General features: G+C 45.3%; 1 protein-coding gene across 1 annotated transcript; it reads right to left on the reverse strand.

Moving 5' to 3' along the window:
• Positions 1–642: 642 nt before the first annotated feature.
• LOC113961047 (aquaporin-3-like) lies at positions 643–13581 on the reverse strand. Its single transcript, XM_027671049.1, has 6 exons — positions 13388–13581; positions 4848–4974; positions 4542–4679; positions 3915–4033; positions 2967–3184; positions 643–2259 (listed from the first exon to the last, which is right to left on the reverse strand). The coding sequence occupies exons 1-6, from the start codon at positions 13493–13495 to the stop codon at positions 2091–2093; spliced, it is 879 nt and encodes a 292-aa protein (XP_027526850.1). The 5' UTR covers positions 13496–13581; the 3' UTR covers positions 643–2090.
• Positions 13582–15107: the final 1526 nt, after the last annotated feature.

Here is a 15107-nt window from a genome sequence, read left to right on the forward strand (position 1 = left end):
TCAGTTTGGCAACATATGGGAAGTTAGGAGTTATTTTAAGGCAGCACAATTAATACAGGAAAAATACAGCAGTACACAAATCAGCCAAAGAGCAACAAGAATTTTATTTACACAGAATGCAGGCTGGAATAAAGCTGCTTGTGTAATTCTGTGAGCACTGGACTCAGACCTGTAGTACTTTTCCTTGCATGGTGTAGGTAATAAAGACAAAAAAAAATGGTGACTCATGCAATGTGCTAAGTGGGGCTGGACAGTACATGTAATGCAGAGTGGGATTGCACACTCAGAAGAACTGTTAAGTGGGAGAATAGCAAGAGAATTTAAATTGTACGAAGGGTGAATGATAAATACTTGCCCAATGGTTCTTTCTGCCTTAAGAATAAGATGCCTGAGAGCAGGGCACTCCCACTCCCCAGCCCATACCTTTGCCATTATATGAAGTGCAGTACCCCCTCGCTTCCCACTCACCCCAAAAGGGAAAGGAATAAAACACAAATGGAGAATGTAGATGTACTGAAAAGGTTAATTCCCCTTTGTTCAGGCTGAAGAGGAAAAGGGCTTGGGGAAGCTATTCCTATAGATAACTTCCTTTCCGTGGTAAAGTTTGCTGACAGCTGCTAAAAGATACAAGCAACACTAGAATTTTACAGTGCGGGTATCAACATTTTATTTTTTTAAAAAGGAAAAAAAAAGAATACATCTTTTTGGTGACTGGAAATGTGTACAAAGTTACGTATTTCAATGAATCCATGCATTAAAGAAACAGTCTCTGAATGAGTTTCTCTAATGCACTCACAAATTCTTTCACAACCAATAATGCTTGTTTACAATACTCTTTAGTAATATGGCATTGGGAGAGCCAGAGATCCCCTGAGATGCCAGTACTGCTAGTACAGGAGGTGCCTGACCTCAGTCCCTCAGCCATGAGCACCAGGGATACCCCAGTAATTCTGCAAGGTAGAAAAGGAGGTGCTCCAAACAATGGAATGCCTTAACCTAAGACCACCCCAGGAAAATCCAACAAAATCTCAAAGCTGACAGAGAATCAGCAGTTCCCACACATCTCTAAATTAACTCATCCCAACCTTGATATTTAGAAACAGCTTTAAGGAGTATATTTATATATAAATCTACTAAAAAAAACCAAAAAAACAAAAAACAAAACAAAACAAAACAAACAACCAACAACAGTATTGTAAAATTTACATGAACACACGCAACTTTAGCAACACTGTGTTTCCAGTGGATCTTGGCTGTTAACTGCTCGCAGTTTATATACAAAGCTGATTAATTAGAAAGGCTGCTTCGGGGAGCCAAGCTTTCTTTCTAGGTTAGCCCCTGGCTAGAACAAGGATTTCCTATGTGTGATCCTCTAGGAGCTGGCAATATTAAAATTTGAGATTAGAACACCAGGCTGCACTTGTTTGTAAACATTTTGTCTTCATATTAAATTAAAATCCAGTGCATTCCTACTGTCTGCGCTGGTGTTACGGATCAGTTGATTGATACAATGTTCTAGGAATTCATGGGAGATATAAAAAGTTTGGCCAATAAAAATCTTTTAGACTTGTTAATTCCTGGTGTCAAGTTATTGACTTTAGAGCAACATCAAGCAGAATTTGATCCACAGTACAATCACAGGCAAATTTTTTTCCAGGATGTAGGAGTTTCCAATCCACGCTAGCAAAACGATTTAAGTTTTGCATGATCCCCATTCTGCAGATTGGAACATAGGTTTGAAGGGAAGCAGTTTGCCAAGGTCACAGGCAGCGTCAGTAACACAGCCCTAAAAGAGCTCCAGATTCCTGAACACCTGTTGGACAGCAATGCCCACTTCTCTCCTGACTCCCACAGTCCTCAATCCCCTTCTATTAGGAAAAGATTACATGATACTGCATTTGGAGGAAGGCTTACAGGGAAATGTCAAAAGCAAATGCATGAGGGATATGAAAAAAAAAAAAAGACTAGAATATCTCAAGACAGGTAAAAAACTCTTCCTGTTGTTCTTGAAGCTCTTCTTATCTTCTCCTCCTCTTTGCCAATTGCAGTCCTGAGTAATGAATACCTGCCAGATCAGGGTGGCAGCTTCCTCAGACCCTCTCCTTGTGCTTCACGTTAGCCAGCTTGACTGTTTCCTGCTCAGAGGCAGGTGGTGAAGGCTCGTCGTGACATCCAATCATCAGCTGGTAGACTATCACTCCTGCAATTGCCCCAAGGAAAGGAGCAACAACTGGAACCCACCACCAATGGTTGCAAGCCCTGGCAAATAAAAAGGAAGTGCACAAAGTGAGAACTGCAGCCTAAGCATTAGGATATTTGTGTTTAGATCTGGAGCAACGCAAGAATCTGGTCCAGTCCAACCATCACCACAGACTTGCACAAGACAACAGTACCCACATGTCTGCAGCGTTTCCAAGGCAGATATTGCCCCCACCCCCCCCACCCCCCTGCAAGTCCAGGTGACAAGCAATTCAGAACACCTATTTTCAGGACTTCCAAGACTATCTCTTCACCAAGAACAGAGAGAAGCATTTGCAGTGCCTAAACTAGGCACCTTCAGTTCCCTCCCACTGCTTGCAGGAAAGCTGCCCTTGACAACAAGAATCCTCTATTGCTCATGCCTGTCTTAATTTTCTCCAGAAACAACAAAATCCGAGCATAACAAACAACCTCCATTTTCTGCTGATAAAAAAAAAAAAAAGATATGCTCAGGTTCAAGGTACAACTGAAATTCTCATGGATGCTCCTAGATTTCCTCTTTGATAGCAAAGTTATGTCATTTGCTCTCACCACTGGAATCTGCTCAGCTTCTGTGGTTACTTAAGAAGTCAAAGCAGAGCAAACAGTGCCTTTTAAAAACATTTAGGCAATCCAAAGATGCCTCATGGGGGCCAAGACTCTTTATCTATTTGGACTCATAATTTATTTTACCTTGATCCACAAGGTTTTCATCGGCAAGAACTTACCCGAACACCTCCGTGCCCCAGCCAGCGATGGCTGTGAAGAGACGAGGCCCAAAGTCCCTGGCAGGGTTGACAGCGTAGCCAGCGTTGAAGCCCATGGAGGTTCCAATAACAAGGACAACAAAGCCAACTGTGAAAGCCTCCAGCCCTGTGGGGACGGGGTTGTTGAAGGGATCAACAATAGCCAAGACACAGACAATGAGGGAGGCGGTGCCAATGAACTGGAGAGGGATGGGGAAGAAAAAGAAGAATTTATTACAGGTTAGTCTTTTAACCAAGTTATTTAACTCCTCTAGGACATAATTTTCTTAACTGGAAGAGCTGCGCTAAGTCATCCTGTGACATTATCAGACCACAGTAGACTGAGCACCCATGGGAACAGGAGAGTGGAACATGCTCCTCCTGACAGCCCATAGTGTCAGCCAAGCTCACACTTTTTTCCCTACCCACAGAAGAACTATGAATAATTGCTTAGGAAGCCAGAAAAGCTGAAAACATCTTCCTAAACCTGCTTCCAACATGCCATGGCTGGGTGGCAGCTGACCCTTTTGTGGTAACCTTAAGGAGACAGTCACATTCAAAAACCACCACCCCCCCCACGCCCAGTTGATGTCTGGATTGTGCAACAGCCACAGTAGAAGAGTGAGAGTGAGAAAGAGCCAACATTTCTCATGCTGTGGCTCTTCAGGGACTGAGAGCAAATTACATTCTTTTCCTGGTGTCTTGACCAGTGTTGTATCACTGGTTAACCCCCCCCAGCACCTTCTTGCTGTGAGGTCCTTTCTGGTGTTGCTCTTCCTATGGGCTAGTGAGATACCCGTGTCAGCTCCAAAAACCTTTCTGGTATCTTTTCTTAAAATTGCAATTCATTTTCTAACTAAAGGTGAGGCCCAGAACCACCCCAAAATAGTCCTCTTCGAATGCACCTTCACACTCTCAGCACCATCTTACCTGGTCAAAGAATCCATTCACAACATTCAGATGCTCAGATGGGTAGGTGGCAAAGATACCAGCAGTGCCATTCTGTCCTATTGTGTACAGCCGGTTAGAGCCAAAAGCCCAGATGGCATCTAGAGGCAGGGATAAGAAAAGAGAAAGGTAAAGAGGTCAGTCATTTTACAACATGCATGGGAGAGAGGACCCTGCTTGGAAAATTACTAAAACACAGGCTCCACAGAGCCATGAAAATTGAGATAGAACTTCCTGGGCACCCCGTTGCTGTATGTTGCAAACCCATTTGCTACAGACAGAACATTCATTTGGAAATTACTTTTCTGGAAGATCTGTGTCAGTCCAGACAGCAGATAGAGGACTGGCCATTCAATGGTCCACCTATCATTACTCAGGGGCAAAGAGTGGCACATTAACAATGCTGTTTGGCCTTCAGATTGATTTGAGGAGGCTTGAACCCATCATCATGAGAATGGGAAAGCCATCCCAGAAACCCAGCAAGGAGGTTTGATGGATCTCTGCTCTGCAAGAAAGTTCTTCTCTCTGATCTGATAACCTCCCTCCCTGCAGTGAGTCACAAAGAGCAGTAGTCTCACCCCAAAAAGCACACAAGGTTTCCACACTTACCGTAGTACAGCCCAAAGACTATGCCAGCTCCGAGGAAAGCCCCTAAGGTTTGTGCAAGGGCATAAATTGGCAGCTTGATCCAGGGCTCCCGGGCCAAGAAGCACATGGCAAAAGTGACAGCTGGGTTCAGGTGTCCACCTGCAGAGAGGTTGGTGGTTAGTGCACTTTTACGGGCAGAATTGTGGTCCCAGAGTTGTGCCAAGGGTCACTAGTTTCCATGACAGTGCCTCATAGGAAAAGTACAGCCATCTAGGCCTACACAATTGACACAGGTGAAATCCAGCCCACATGAAGCCCCACACATACCTGATATCTGTCCTGCAATCAGAATGCCAAGTGTCACAGCAAAGCCGAAGGCCAGGTTGACAGTCAGGAAGTTTCCATGAGACCCTCTGCTGAGCACGATCTGCGCAACGGAGCCACAGCCGAAGAGCTACGAGGAGAAGAGATTGAAATTACCACCTCTGTTTCACATCAGGGCCAGTTACTGACCCACATCTGCAACTGCTCCATTTAACACCTGCTTGCACAGCCTACTCATGACTTCAGAGCCTTCAAAGCTTCAATCTTTGGTCAAAGTATCCAGGCATCACCTCTAGGACAGGAGGGAAGGAAAAAGGGCACAGACAAACCTACCTCCTGGCAGAGGGAACCGAAATGAGGGCCAAAATCAAAAGCAAGATAAATCTACAGGAGGCTGGAGTTCTTTATCCTAATATCTAATTTTGAGGTGGTAGGTGAGATGGATCAGCCAGACAGCATCCTGATCTGAGGTATTCACAGTGCAAGTATTCTGATGAGGGATATGGGTACCTTTTTGCTAAAGGCTAATAATTGTTTAACACAGCAGCACAAAGATTGGTAGGAAACAACTTTTTAATGCCTGGAAATACAGTCATGACTGAAGAAGGCCACATTCAGCCTGACATTCATGGAGTTCTCTTTCAAGCTCCATCAAGAAAATTCCATATTCCAGAGAGCTTGCCATCAGCACAGCAAGTCTTGGACTCCTGTCCAAGATTAGGGGTGCACCAAGCACTTTGGTGGACAAAAGCTGTTTATTTTGAGTGATGAAAGTGTTTCCTAATAGCCAAGGAAAGCATGTGTTCTTGCTTAGAGACGTTTGCTCCAATCATGATCCTTCTCTTCCCAACTGCATGCAAAAGCCATCATTCCTATGCTCACCCTTAACAACTCAAACCAGTTTTTCCTGAGAATTCTGTTCAGCAGTCATCCAGCTGGAGGATTTCTGTCTTGTCAAGTCTTTCCACTACTCACCATACAATTTAAAGAGCCCTAATTGTGATCATCTGTATGTTTGTATCTTCCACTGACTCCACCTGAACTGATCCTTGGTGTATACCAGGGAATATCACATCAGCAGGTACTGAGAGCATCCTTAAACTAGAGAAGAGATTACAGCTTGCTCATGAGATGCTCAAATCTAGAGATCAAGGCTTGACTTATTTCTTCTGACCACATTCCCATAACTACACCCCCACCAAGACTTTCTGCTTCCATGAACTCCATTATCCCAGAACTACTCACTCAATTGCCACAGAGGCGTTATCCACTCCTAGAGGATAAGCCACCAGATAGGCACCAAGGTAGCAGGGTTAGCTGTCTTCACCTCTCCAGCCAGTACTGGACACGCCCATTGAACAACACACAACCCAAATCAGGGGCAAAGCCAAAACACAGGTAACTCATCCTCTCCCATCACCTTGACAAATGACAAATTCCTAGCAAAGTAAACACTGCACTCAGCCTACTGTGAAAGAAGCAGCCAGGTAGGCTGCAGGCTGACTCATGAGGTGGACACTCTGTACACAGATGCCTCTTGCCAAGGAGCCAGGTACCCAACACAACCTTGCACAGAAAGAACAAAGGAACCTGTTGAACTTGCTGCTTAAGGAGGGATAGCCAGCACTGCTCTCTACTGGGTGCAGTCAGAACAGCCCCTACAATGTCCTCACCAAGCTGGGAAACCATGGCAGAGGAAACTCCAAGACAAAGGCAGAAAAGATGACTCTTGTTTATTGGCAGCAAACAGAACCAGCTGTGCCCAAACCACCAAGGCAAGCATAGCTCCCATGGAGCAAATAAATACTGGCTGATGACCAGTATTCTGTTCCTTTCCTTACTCCTGACAAGCCCCAGCATGCTTTGGAGAGAGTACTTGGCCATGGTGTTTGCCTCTCTGAGGCCGCACAGCACATCAGTCTGACCAGGGAGAGGACAAGCTCACAAAAAGCTGAGTTTGGTAGGATTGACCCCAGGTGATTCCTATTGAAGGTATTTGTGTTATTCACTCTGTAAGAACTGGCAGTTCTGCAAGTGCTTGGTGGTTGACTTGTTATACACATACCTTTTGGTTGCAAAAAACCGCAGAGTAAAGTTTTCCCACCTCCACCTCCCTGTACACCTGCAAAAGTCTTCCCTTAACCTGGGGGAAAGCCAGGTCTGCCATTTCTCAAGGGGTTATCTCAAGAGGTTATCCTCCTCTTCTCTATCCTACACCTGGCAATAGCTCTCCAGCTTTTCCTCAGAAGAGAGTCTATGGGCCGTGCAAAAACACCCTGGAGCCACTCCACAAGGGCATTACAATTGTTTATCAGATGAGCCCTGAGCATTATTTGGCTTAATTCAGCACAGAAAACTCAACCCTCAGCAGATAAAAAGAGTACAGTGATATTTAGGGACAGGGTTGAACTTTGATATGCATGTGTTCAATTCCATCCTGCACCAGTGAAGTCCACTAAACACGAAAGTTATATTGCCATGCATGACATCCCTCCATGGCATTCGACTTTTAGGAACCAGTTCTAGTCATGCTTACACGTGCTTTTGTGGAAAGTAGCTTAACAGTACACAGTTTTGTTGTGGTAGTAGCTATTAAAATTTTTTAATCACACCAATTCCACTTCTGCTGTCTGCTAGCTTTCCTTCAAATCCCTTTTCCCAGGTAATATGAGACAGGACACATTTTTTTAAGTCCTCCTTGTCCACTGCTCACAGAGGAGTGTTTAGGAGCAGCTACCTTGAGTTGAAAGGTAAGGAAGGTCCAATAAAAGCAACTCAGCATTTTTCCCCGAGTCTTTTAAGTCCACGCAATGGATGCAAGCGTTCTTAGGCAATATTGTACCACTATGGTCAGGGACAGTGGTGCACATCTAAGGGGGAGATGATATCTAATTCTTTTGATTTTAATAACCTGACTCCAATAGCATTTGGTTGTTTGTAGGTTTTGTTGATTTTGGTTTTCGCTTTTAAAAAAAAAAAAAAACCACTACTGTAAGAACATCCAGCCAACAGAAACCCAGCTTAGCACCTCACAGGGCAGTGGGTGCAGCAGTCAACTGTTATACCCCATGATTCACTAGCCGAGTTCAAAAGCGGTTTTAATGTGGTAATAAAATGATTGCAACAAAGCATCACTCTGATCTATTAAAGCTACTCTCCAAGGAACTGAGGTCAATGCACCCATTAACCAGGTTAATGGAAGCCTGCTCCCTGATTTCATCTTACTGACTCCAGCAAATCTAATGGCTTTCCCTGCCGACAGAGAGGCTTCTCACTCCTCGTGAGCTGATTCCACTCCTTGCACTAAATAACCATATCCACGTTCTGCAGGAGCTGGCCCAAAGGTGGAGGAGCTGACAAACTCCATAGGGGAGGAGAACCCCCCCCTCTACTAAGGACACAACAGCTAGAAGCAAAACCAGGACAAGGCAGCACATTGCTGGGGAAACTTCACTCTCATGAAACCCTAATCTCCCTATGTCCAGGGCGTGTTTCAAGACTGAGCAGTTGGCTTTGTCACTCAAAATAAAAGCACCCTGTCTCAATGTCTGAACACACCAAACCCCCAGAGTCAGGGTAGGAAAGGACCATGGAGGACAAAAAGAAAAGTTGCAACAGCTAATAAAGAAGCAAGGCCACCTTAGTTTTTAGGCAGACCATGTGAAAAATGGCTTCATACGTGAGCTCAGGAGAAAGGTAGTGCTCAGCACTCCTCTGCACAAGAGACATGTTTCTTCCCTTTCTTTTCTCCTTTATTTGCCAGTGCTCTTTTACACCTTCAGGTGCAATACAAAAGGCCTGGGTGTATTTGCTCTTGGACTTCAGACAGACTGATCTCTAAATGAAGATGGGAAAGTTTTGCTGGCATAGACCAGGAGGAGTGCAATTACCTGAATTACAACTTTTCTCCACAGCCAGCAAATAAACCAGGGATTAGGCAAGGAGCCTGCTGTAAATCTACCCTAATCACCTGGGTGGATGGGAAAGACTGGTCAGCCCTTGCTGGTAGCGGGGAAGATGCCAGAAGGGCAGTCAAATCATGAGTCTGCTCTGAAGGAAGAGACCCTGAGATATTGATGGATGATTTTAAGCTTTGGACACACAAAGGACACCACTCTTCATATCAGAGTAAAATTTAAGACTATCCTACAGTTCCTTCAAGGGAGAAGGCAGAGAGAGAGGGAGCGCACCATGAGAGATCTTCCTCAACTCCATGGCCTGTGTGGTCAGGAATACTGCCCTTTCTGCTTTTCCTCAAAGCATCTCTCAAACAACCAAACTGGTCACCATTTTCAATTTCAAAGCAAGGAAAAACCTTAGACCCCAGAGTCCAGCTTTTCATCCAGCACAGCTGGAGGCAGCCTGGGCAGAAGCAGTCCTGCAGGGAAGGGCAGCAGCAGATGGTCTGTTATGTTACAGCTCTTTACACACCACACGCTGTCCCAGAGCCAAGGCAGGGCTGCAGGACCCACGAGATAAGAGAGTCTAAGGAAAACTGTGACCCACACACATCACATGCCAACCAACACTGCACAAAGCTGGAGAAATGAGCAGCTTTCGGGCAAGAAACCTGAGCAACTTTCAGCACAGGAGTTGGGCATTAGAGAGGAAATTCACTGTTTTTAGCTTGTTCACACGCACACACGGAAGCAAAAACACTTATTCTGATAACCCTGGTATTGCGCAGACTAAGAGGCTTTAACTGTTAGAGAGACCAGTCTGGTGGGGTTTTCATCACAAGGTTGGGCACTCCTGGGGGAAAGCTGCCTTCCCACCAAGGGCAAGTCTCAATGCGTGAACTGTCCTGTTTGCAGCAAGAAGAAATCTCCTGCTCCTGCACAGAGACAGCAAAAAGAAACAGTTTTGGACAGTTAATGAAGAGCTTCAACCTCTTCTTTTGGAAAAGGTGAGGGAGAGAAGCAGCAGTGCTGCCATTCCCCACTCCTCAGCACCCAGCAGCCCATACCCCTTGCAGGGAAGAATCAGCAGCACTTAACATGTGCAAATATTTCCACCCACTTTACCAGCCTAGCAAAGCTTTAGCAAATCAAAGAAATTTTAAAAATTAAATATATATATATATATATATATGTGTATATATAAGGTAAAATTACACTGAGGTTCCCCTCACCTTGGTCATCCCCTTACGTGAGGCTCCCTTTGCCCTAGTTATCCAAACCACTTTGCTGTTTTGGTTCCTGTGGTCTGCAGCACACTCACACTCCAGAAAGCTCCCACCTAGCCACAAAGTCAAGGCAGCACTGATTGAAAAGCAATTAGGAATTGTTTTGTTCTTTTTGCCTGTACAACAGTGAATCACAGTGAGTCCCACTTGGAAATCAGTCATAATCCGCACATTACTTCTCCTATAAATGTAAAACCCAAAGAGAGCCAGCTTTGATATTTGCAGTCAGCAGAGCAAGGCAAACAGACCTTTAAGAGAGACACGGACACCAGCCACTGGAAATCTGGCATTAATGAGTTGCTAGAGTAATAACACAAACAGCAAGCGACTGGGAAAACGCCTTCAGCATTGGTGTTGCTTAACTATTGCCAGCAAGCGGTGCTTCCAACACAGGTATAAAGTTCAAGCCTAAAGTGCCACTCAGAAAGTGCATTTTGAAGAGGGGAAAATGCCAGTTTAGCTATCAAAGGAAACTTACGTAGAATCGACATTACTATTTTTGCAACTGCAGGTACACTACCCACAGACTAAATGATCATTGTACAAGGTGCTGTACACAAGGGTGGCTTGCAAATAGATAGCAACTCACTTTCATCCTCTTCAGGGCTACCTTGGTTGGATTATTTTCCTTATCTTTAAAAAAAAAAAAAAAAAGGCGCTGTTCTGCTTTAATGTTACGACCCCTAAATGACTACCCTCACAACAGCGGGGTTGGAACTAGATGATTTTTAAGGTCCACTCCAACCCCAAAACCATTCTATGATTCTACCTTCACAATAAGAAAAATAAAATCAAGCACTAGGTTAATTCTTTCAGCCAATAAGACTATGCAGGGGTCTGCAATAGCTTTTGTCTTCAAGAGTTTGAGAAAGCTGCAGTCATTATGCAAGTGAAGGGGAGGAGGGAAGAAGCTGAAGCAGTGCCAATATCCACAGTGGGACAAGTTTTACATTACGCAGTGAAATTTAAAATAAGCTACAAACTTTAAGCGTCTCCCTCCCTCGGGGCTCAAGAAGTTGATTTTAACGTGAACAATATAAAACATTAAACCCATCCCTGATACTGTTCTGTTCTAGACATATTTGTCTTCAGTAAACTCCATTTCCCATAAAGAAAATTTCATGGATCCCAGGTTGGATATTTTACTGCCTGAAGCTCATGGTATTTACTGGGGTCCAATGCATCTAGATGCACACACACACAGGCTCGCAAGGTGGGCAACAGGGACTTTTGCAAGCTATAGAATGACAGTTTCTCTCCTGAGACTATCCAATTCAAACTATTGTCCAGGCCATCTGAAAGGGGAAGAAAGCTGCCTTCAAGTTCCCTTTCTCTTTCACGTAGATGATATAATAAAAAGATGCAAAGGAATCCAGGTGGTAGGGAGCAAAATAAATCACTTTTCTTTAGTAAAAGTAAAAACTGTGAGTGTCCCTTTATTAAGAATAGACTGGGACAACACCAAGTCAGAAAGGTGTTGACTGTCTTGGACAGCAGCTCAGGAACTCCTGCACACAGTGAGGACTTTGCTTGTCCCCTTAGACACACGCACACGCACATTTAAACACCACAGGTTTGGTGCTCCAGAGGACAAGGCATGTGTTGCCCACTTCTGCCAGTGCAGCCTCCAGCATGGTCGATGGGTACCCATTACCACCCTCATTTTGGATGCTGCTTAATGAGCTTGAACCAAACCCTTCCTCAGGCTCTGAGCAGATCCCAGCTCTTCTCCGTCTGGAGAGGCAAGGCTTTAGGGAAAAGTAGTCTCTGTTGTGCCAACTGATACAGTTAGAAGAAGAAATAATGCTTTTTGAATCATGAGCCCTTCTGGAATCCACGTGGCTAAAGGCTTGCCTTGTTTCTCAGCAATAATAACTTGGCTATAAGGAGACATTATTCCACCTTACAAGAATTCCTTGTTTCAATCCTGAGACCAACTGCACCAACATCAGTGATTCATAGACAGCAACTTTCTAGCTGTTAATCACTTTCCTATCAACTTCTACCCACCTTAATTCCAAATAACCCTTCCTTAAAAAATCAACAGGACTTGTTTGCAAACCACCAAAGCTGGGTTGCTCTGATAATGCAGACATTTCACTGTTTTCTTTAAAGAGCGATAACACTTTACAGGGTTTTAGCAGAGTCCCCTAAGCTCGCATACAAGACTCACTCGCCCTCCTTTCATTGTCAAAAAATAATCTTATTTATGAAAGCATAAAATTGCATTGCTCTTTTCGTGTTGTTCCCCAAGTGCACATGCAGCTTCATCAAACCTTCCTCCACTTTCAACTCCTCCAACCATTAGATTTCTCTCCAAACAGTCCAGCCATCAATTACAAGGAGGTGTAAACCCATAGTCACTCCACTGAAACCTCTAGGGTTGCTCTGGATTTACACCATCTCAGAGGAGCTTGTACCTGCAGACATTCACCGGGTGAACACCAACTCATTTCTGCTGCGATATCAATGCACCAGACCTGGGGCACATTGGGCAGTCCTGCTTTCTTGGACGCAGATGCCCAAAGCCAGATATCCCTGTCACAGTTTTTCTACATCAGTGTTTAGTCCCCACAGCTCATACACAACTGCCCCAGCTGTTCTCAACTGTCTTTAACTTCAGAGCAAGTTGGGGCTGCTTAAAGCATTTGCAATCTAAGGTACACATTTATCCTGCTTTATCCCTCATATCCCATGCTTTTGGAAACTGAGCACTAAAACAGGCAGAAGAGTTTTTTCACCATTTATCACTTAAAAACGTGCAGACTGACAGCTCAGTGCTGTCACACACACACCGAGCACGAGATCCCCATCGGCACAAGCTGCCATGGTGTTGCGCAGCCCTGCTGAAAAAGACCCTGGGGAACCAGCAGCTGACAGCAAAGGGGCACTGCAACAGTTTAAATTCTGGCTACTTCTTTCTTATAGGATGCATGAGCAAAACGAAGTGAGCTGAGGGGAAAAAAAGCTTTCACTTCCTCAGATGATAGCCCATGCAATATTTCGGTGCCAAGATAATATCCTGGGGCTGACAGAAAGGAAGTTTTGCGTGATCTCTAGCAAAACACTTGCTGCTTACACGGAGGCATTTTGCTCCCTGCACTTCTCAGACATACAAAAGCTCCCAAACACCCAACAAGCTCTGTGGAGCCCACAGACCCCAAAGTTCATCCTAAAGCAACTTGCATGAATTTTTTCCTGTGCACAGGGACTCTCCTCTAGTCCCTTTGCAGCAGGTTGCACCAGAGCTGAGCTCATCCCCGATGCAAACCCTGGCAGCAATGCAGCCCCTTCACCAGGACCATTTCTCCCACACCCAGGGGTTAGAGAGCATCCCCACACCACAGCTCCCACTCACCACCAGGATCAGCGTCCCCAGGCACTCAGCCAGTGCTTGCCGCACTAATTTGTTTCTGATCCTCAGGTGCTCCTCAATGGTAGCAAGAACGTCCTTTTGCCGCCCCATCGCAGTAGAGGTGCTGGTCAAGTGATGTCAGGCAAGAAGCAGCCGCTGACAAAGCCTCAGCAAAGTTTCTTCCCCAGCAGAGCTGCCTTTGCTTATAAATAAGTTCATCAATGCCTGACACACCTCCTGGGTAACCACACCCCTTCCACCCTCTCTTCAAACTCAACTTTTTTTTTTTTTCTCCTCCTTTTCAGCGTGAGACAGCGTGGGTGGTTTTCTTCATTTGCTTTATTGCTTTCACAGGTGAGCAAAAGCTTCAGGAGCTTCAGAAGACGGAGGAATTAACTGTGGCAAAGGTGTCCTGCTCAAGCCACCCCTGTTCTCATCACCCCCTAAAACATGGGGCCCTGTCTGCCCTTCTCAAGCTTCAGCTAAATGCATAAACTGAGCAGTGCCTTACCCATTTGTGTGAGCATGGCACCCTGCTTTTAGCTTTCTTTCCCTCCCAAGCTCCTGCAGGATGGCAAAGTGGTGTGTGCTGATGGCCTGCAGAGGCTGCAGGTGCTTTGGCAGCAAAATCAGGGGGCAGGAGGGTTTGAACCCCCACAGCTGAGGCCAAGGCACCTCCCAGCTCCAGCAATTACCCAGCCGAAGCTGGTATCATGGAGCAAGACCAGACCTCTCTCCATGAAAATCTGCGTCTGGCTCCAAATCCTTGTGTGTCATTAAAGTTTGTCTCACGCTCCCAGAACTTTGGGAAAGCACTTGCAGCCCAGTCCCCATGAAAGCTGTGAAAAAAAGACATGAGGTCCCCAGTGCAAAGCCAATCCCCATCCTAGGATCTTGATGAAATGCCCACAGAATCACTGAGCCACACAGGAACCAACCCTTGCCGGGTTTTATCCTCAGTGATGACCTGTATCACCCTGGGACAATTCTGTGGGATAGCCTGGATGAAAGCAGTTCCAGACCGTACCATCTGAGGTGAGGACTGCTAAGAGAGCATGTGCAATTCATGGCATCTGGTTTTTGTTAAGTGAGTAGTAAAAATTCCCTGGGCTCCTTGACTCACCAGGGCTTGACGCAGAGCAACAGGGCCGAATTTGCAAGACTGAAAGGGACCCTTTTCCTGGATTTGTTCCCCCACCTCCTCTGCAAAGCCACAGATGCCCAGCTTTTCCTCTTCCCCTTATTTAACCATCAATTTTCCTGTGGAAAAACCAGAGCTTTTTAGTGCAGTGCTGAATGGGCCTTTATTTTGTACAGAAACTGCAGCCAACCCAAGGAGCAGTCAGGAATGTGGTTAAGAAAGCAATAATGTGTGAGGAATCAAATACAGGGAAACACTCAGGTCCAAACATAATTACAGGGACAGGAAACTTTCCTCGTTATTTTGTGCTCAAGCCCAGTCTGGGATTGCCAGCATCAATGGGGTCCTCTGAACTACAGCAAGTGCTCCATCAGCCCCATGCAACAAATGCTCAGGACACCCATTTTTAACCTTATCTCTATATCCCTCCCCTCACCATCTTGCAGTGCATCACTAGAGCCATGGAGGCTCCTCACTTGCTCCTTCACTCCACTCTCCTTTATATTCTGCTCTGTCCTTTCACCCTGACGTTGTATCAAACCCTCACAGCCAGAAATGAAGCTGTGTATTAGGTTTCTTTCC

This window comes from Neopelma chrysocephalum, unplaced genomic scaffold (genome assembly GCF_003984885.1).
Source record: "Neopelma chrysocephalum unplaced genomic scaffold, ASM398488v2 Primary Assembly neopelma1_97027, whole genome shotgun sequence".
Taxonomy (NCBI): domain Eukaryota; kingdom Metazoa; phylum Chordata; class Aves; order Passeriformes; family Pipridae; genus Neopelma; species Neopelma chrysocephalum.

Excerpts from the sequence above, each read along its gene's own strand:
- LOC113961047 (XM_027671049.1), bottom strand. The coding sequence starts at position 13,495 with ATGGGGCGGCAAAAGGACGTTCTTGCTACCATTGAGGAGCACCTGAGG. Across the intron at positions 4,975-13,387 it reads TGGGGACGCTGATCCTGGTG|CTCTTCGGCTGTGGCTCCGT; the intron begins GTGAGTGGGAGC and ends TTCTCCTCGTAG. Across the intron at positions 4,680-4,847 it reads GATTGCAGGACAGATATCAG|GTGGACACCTGAACCCAGCT; the intron begins GTATGTGTGGGG and ends ACCTCTCTGCAG.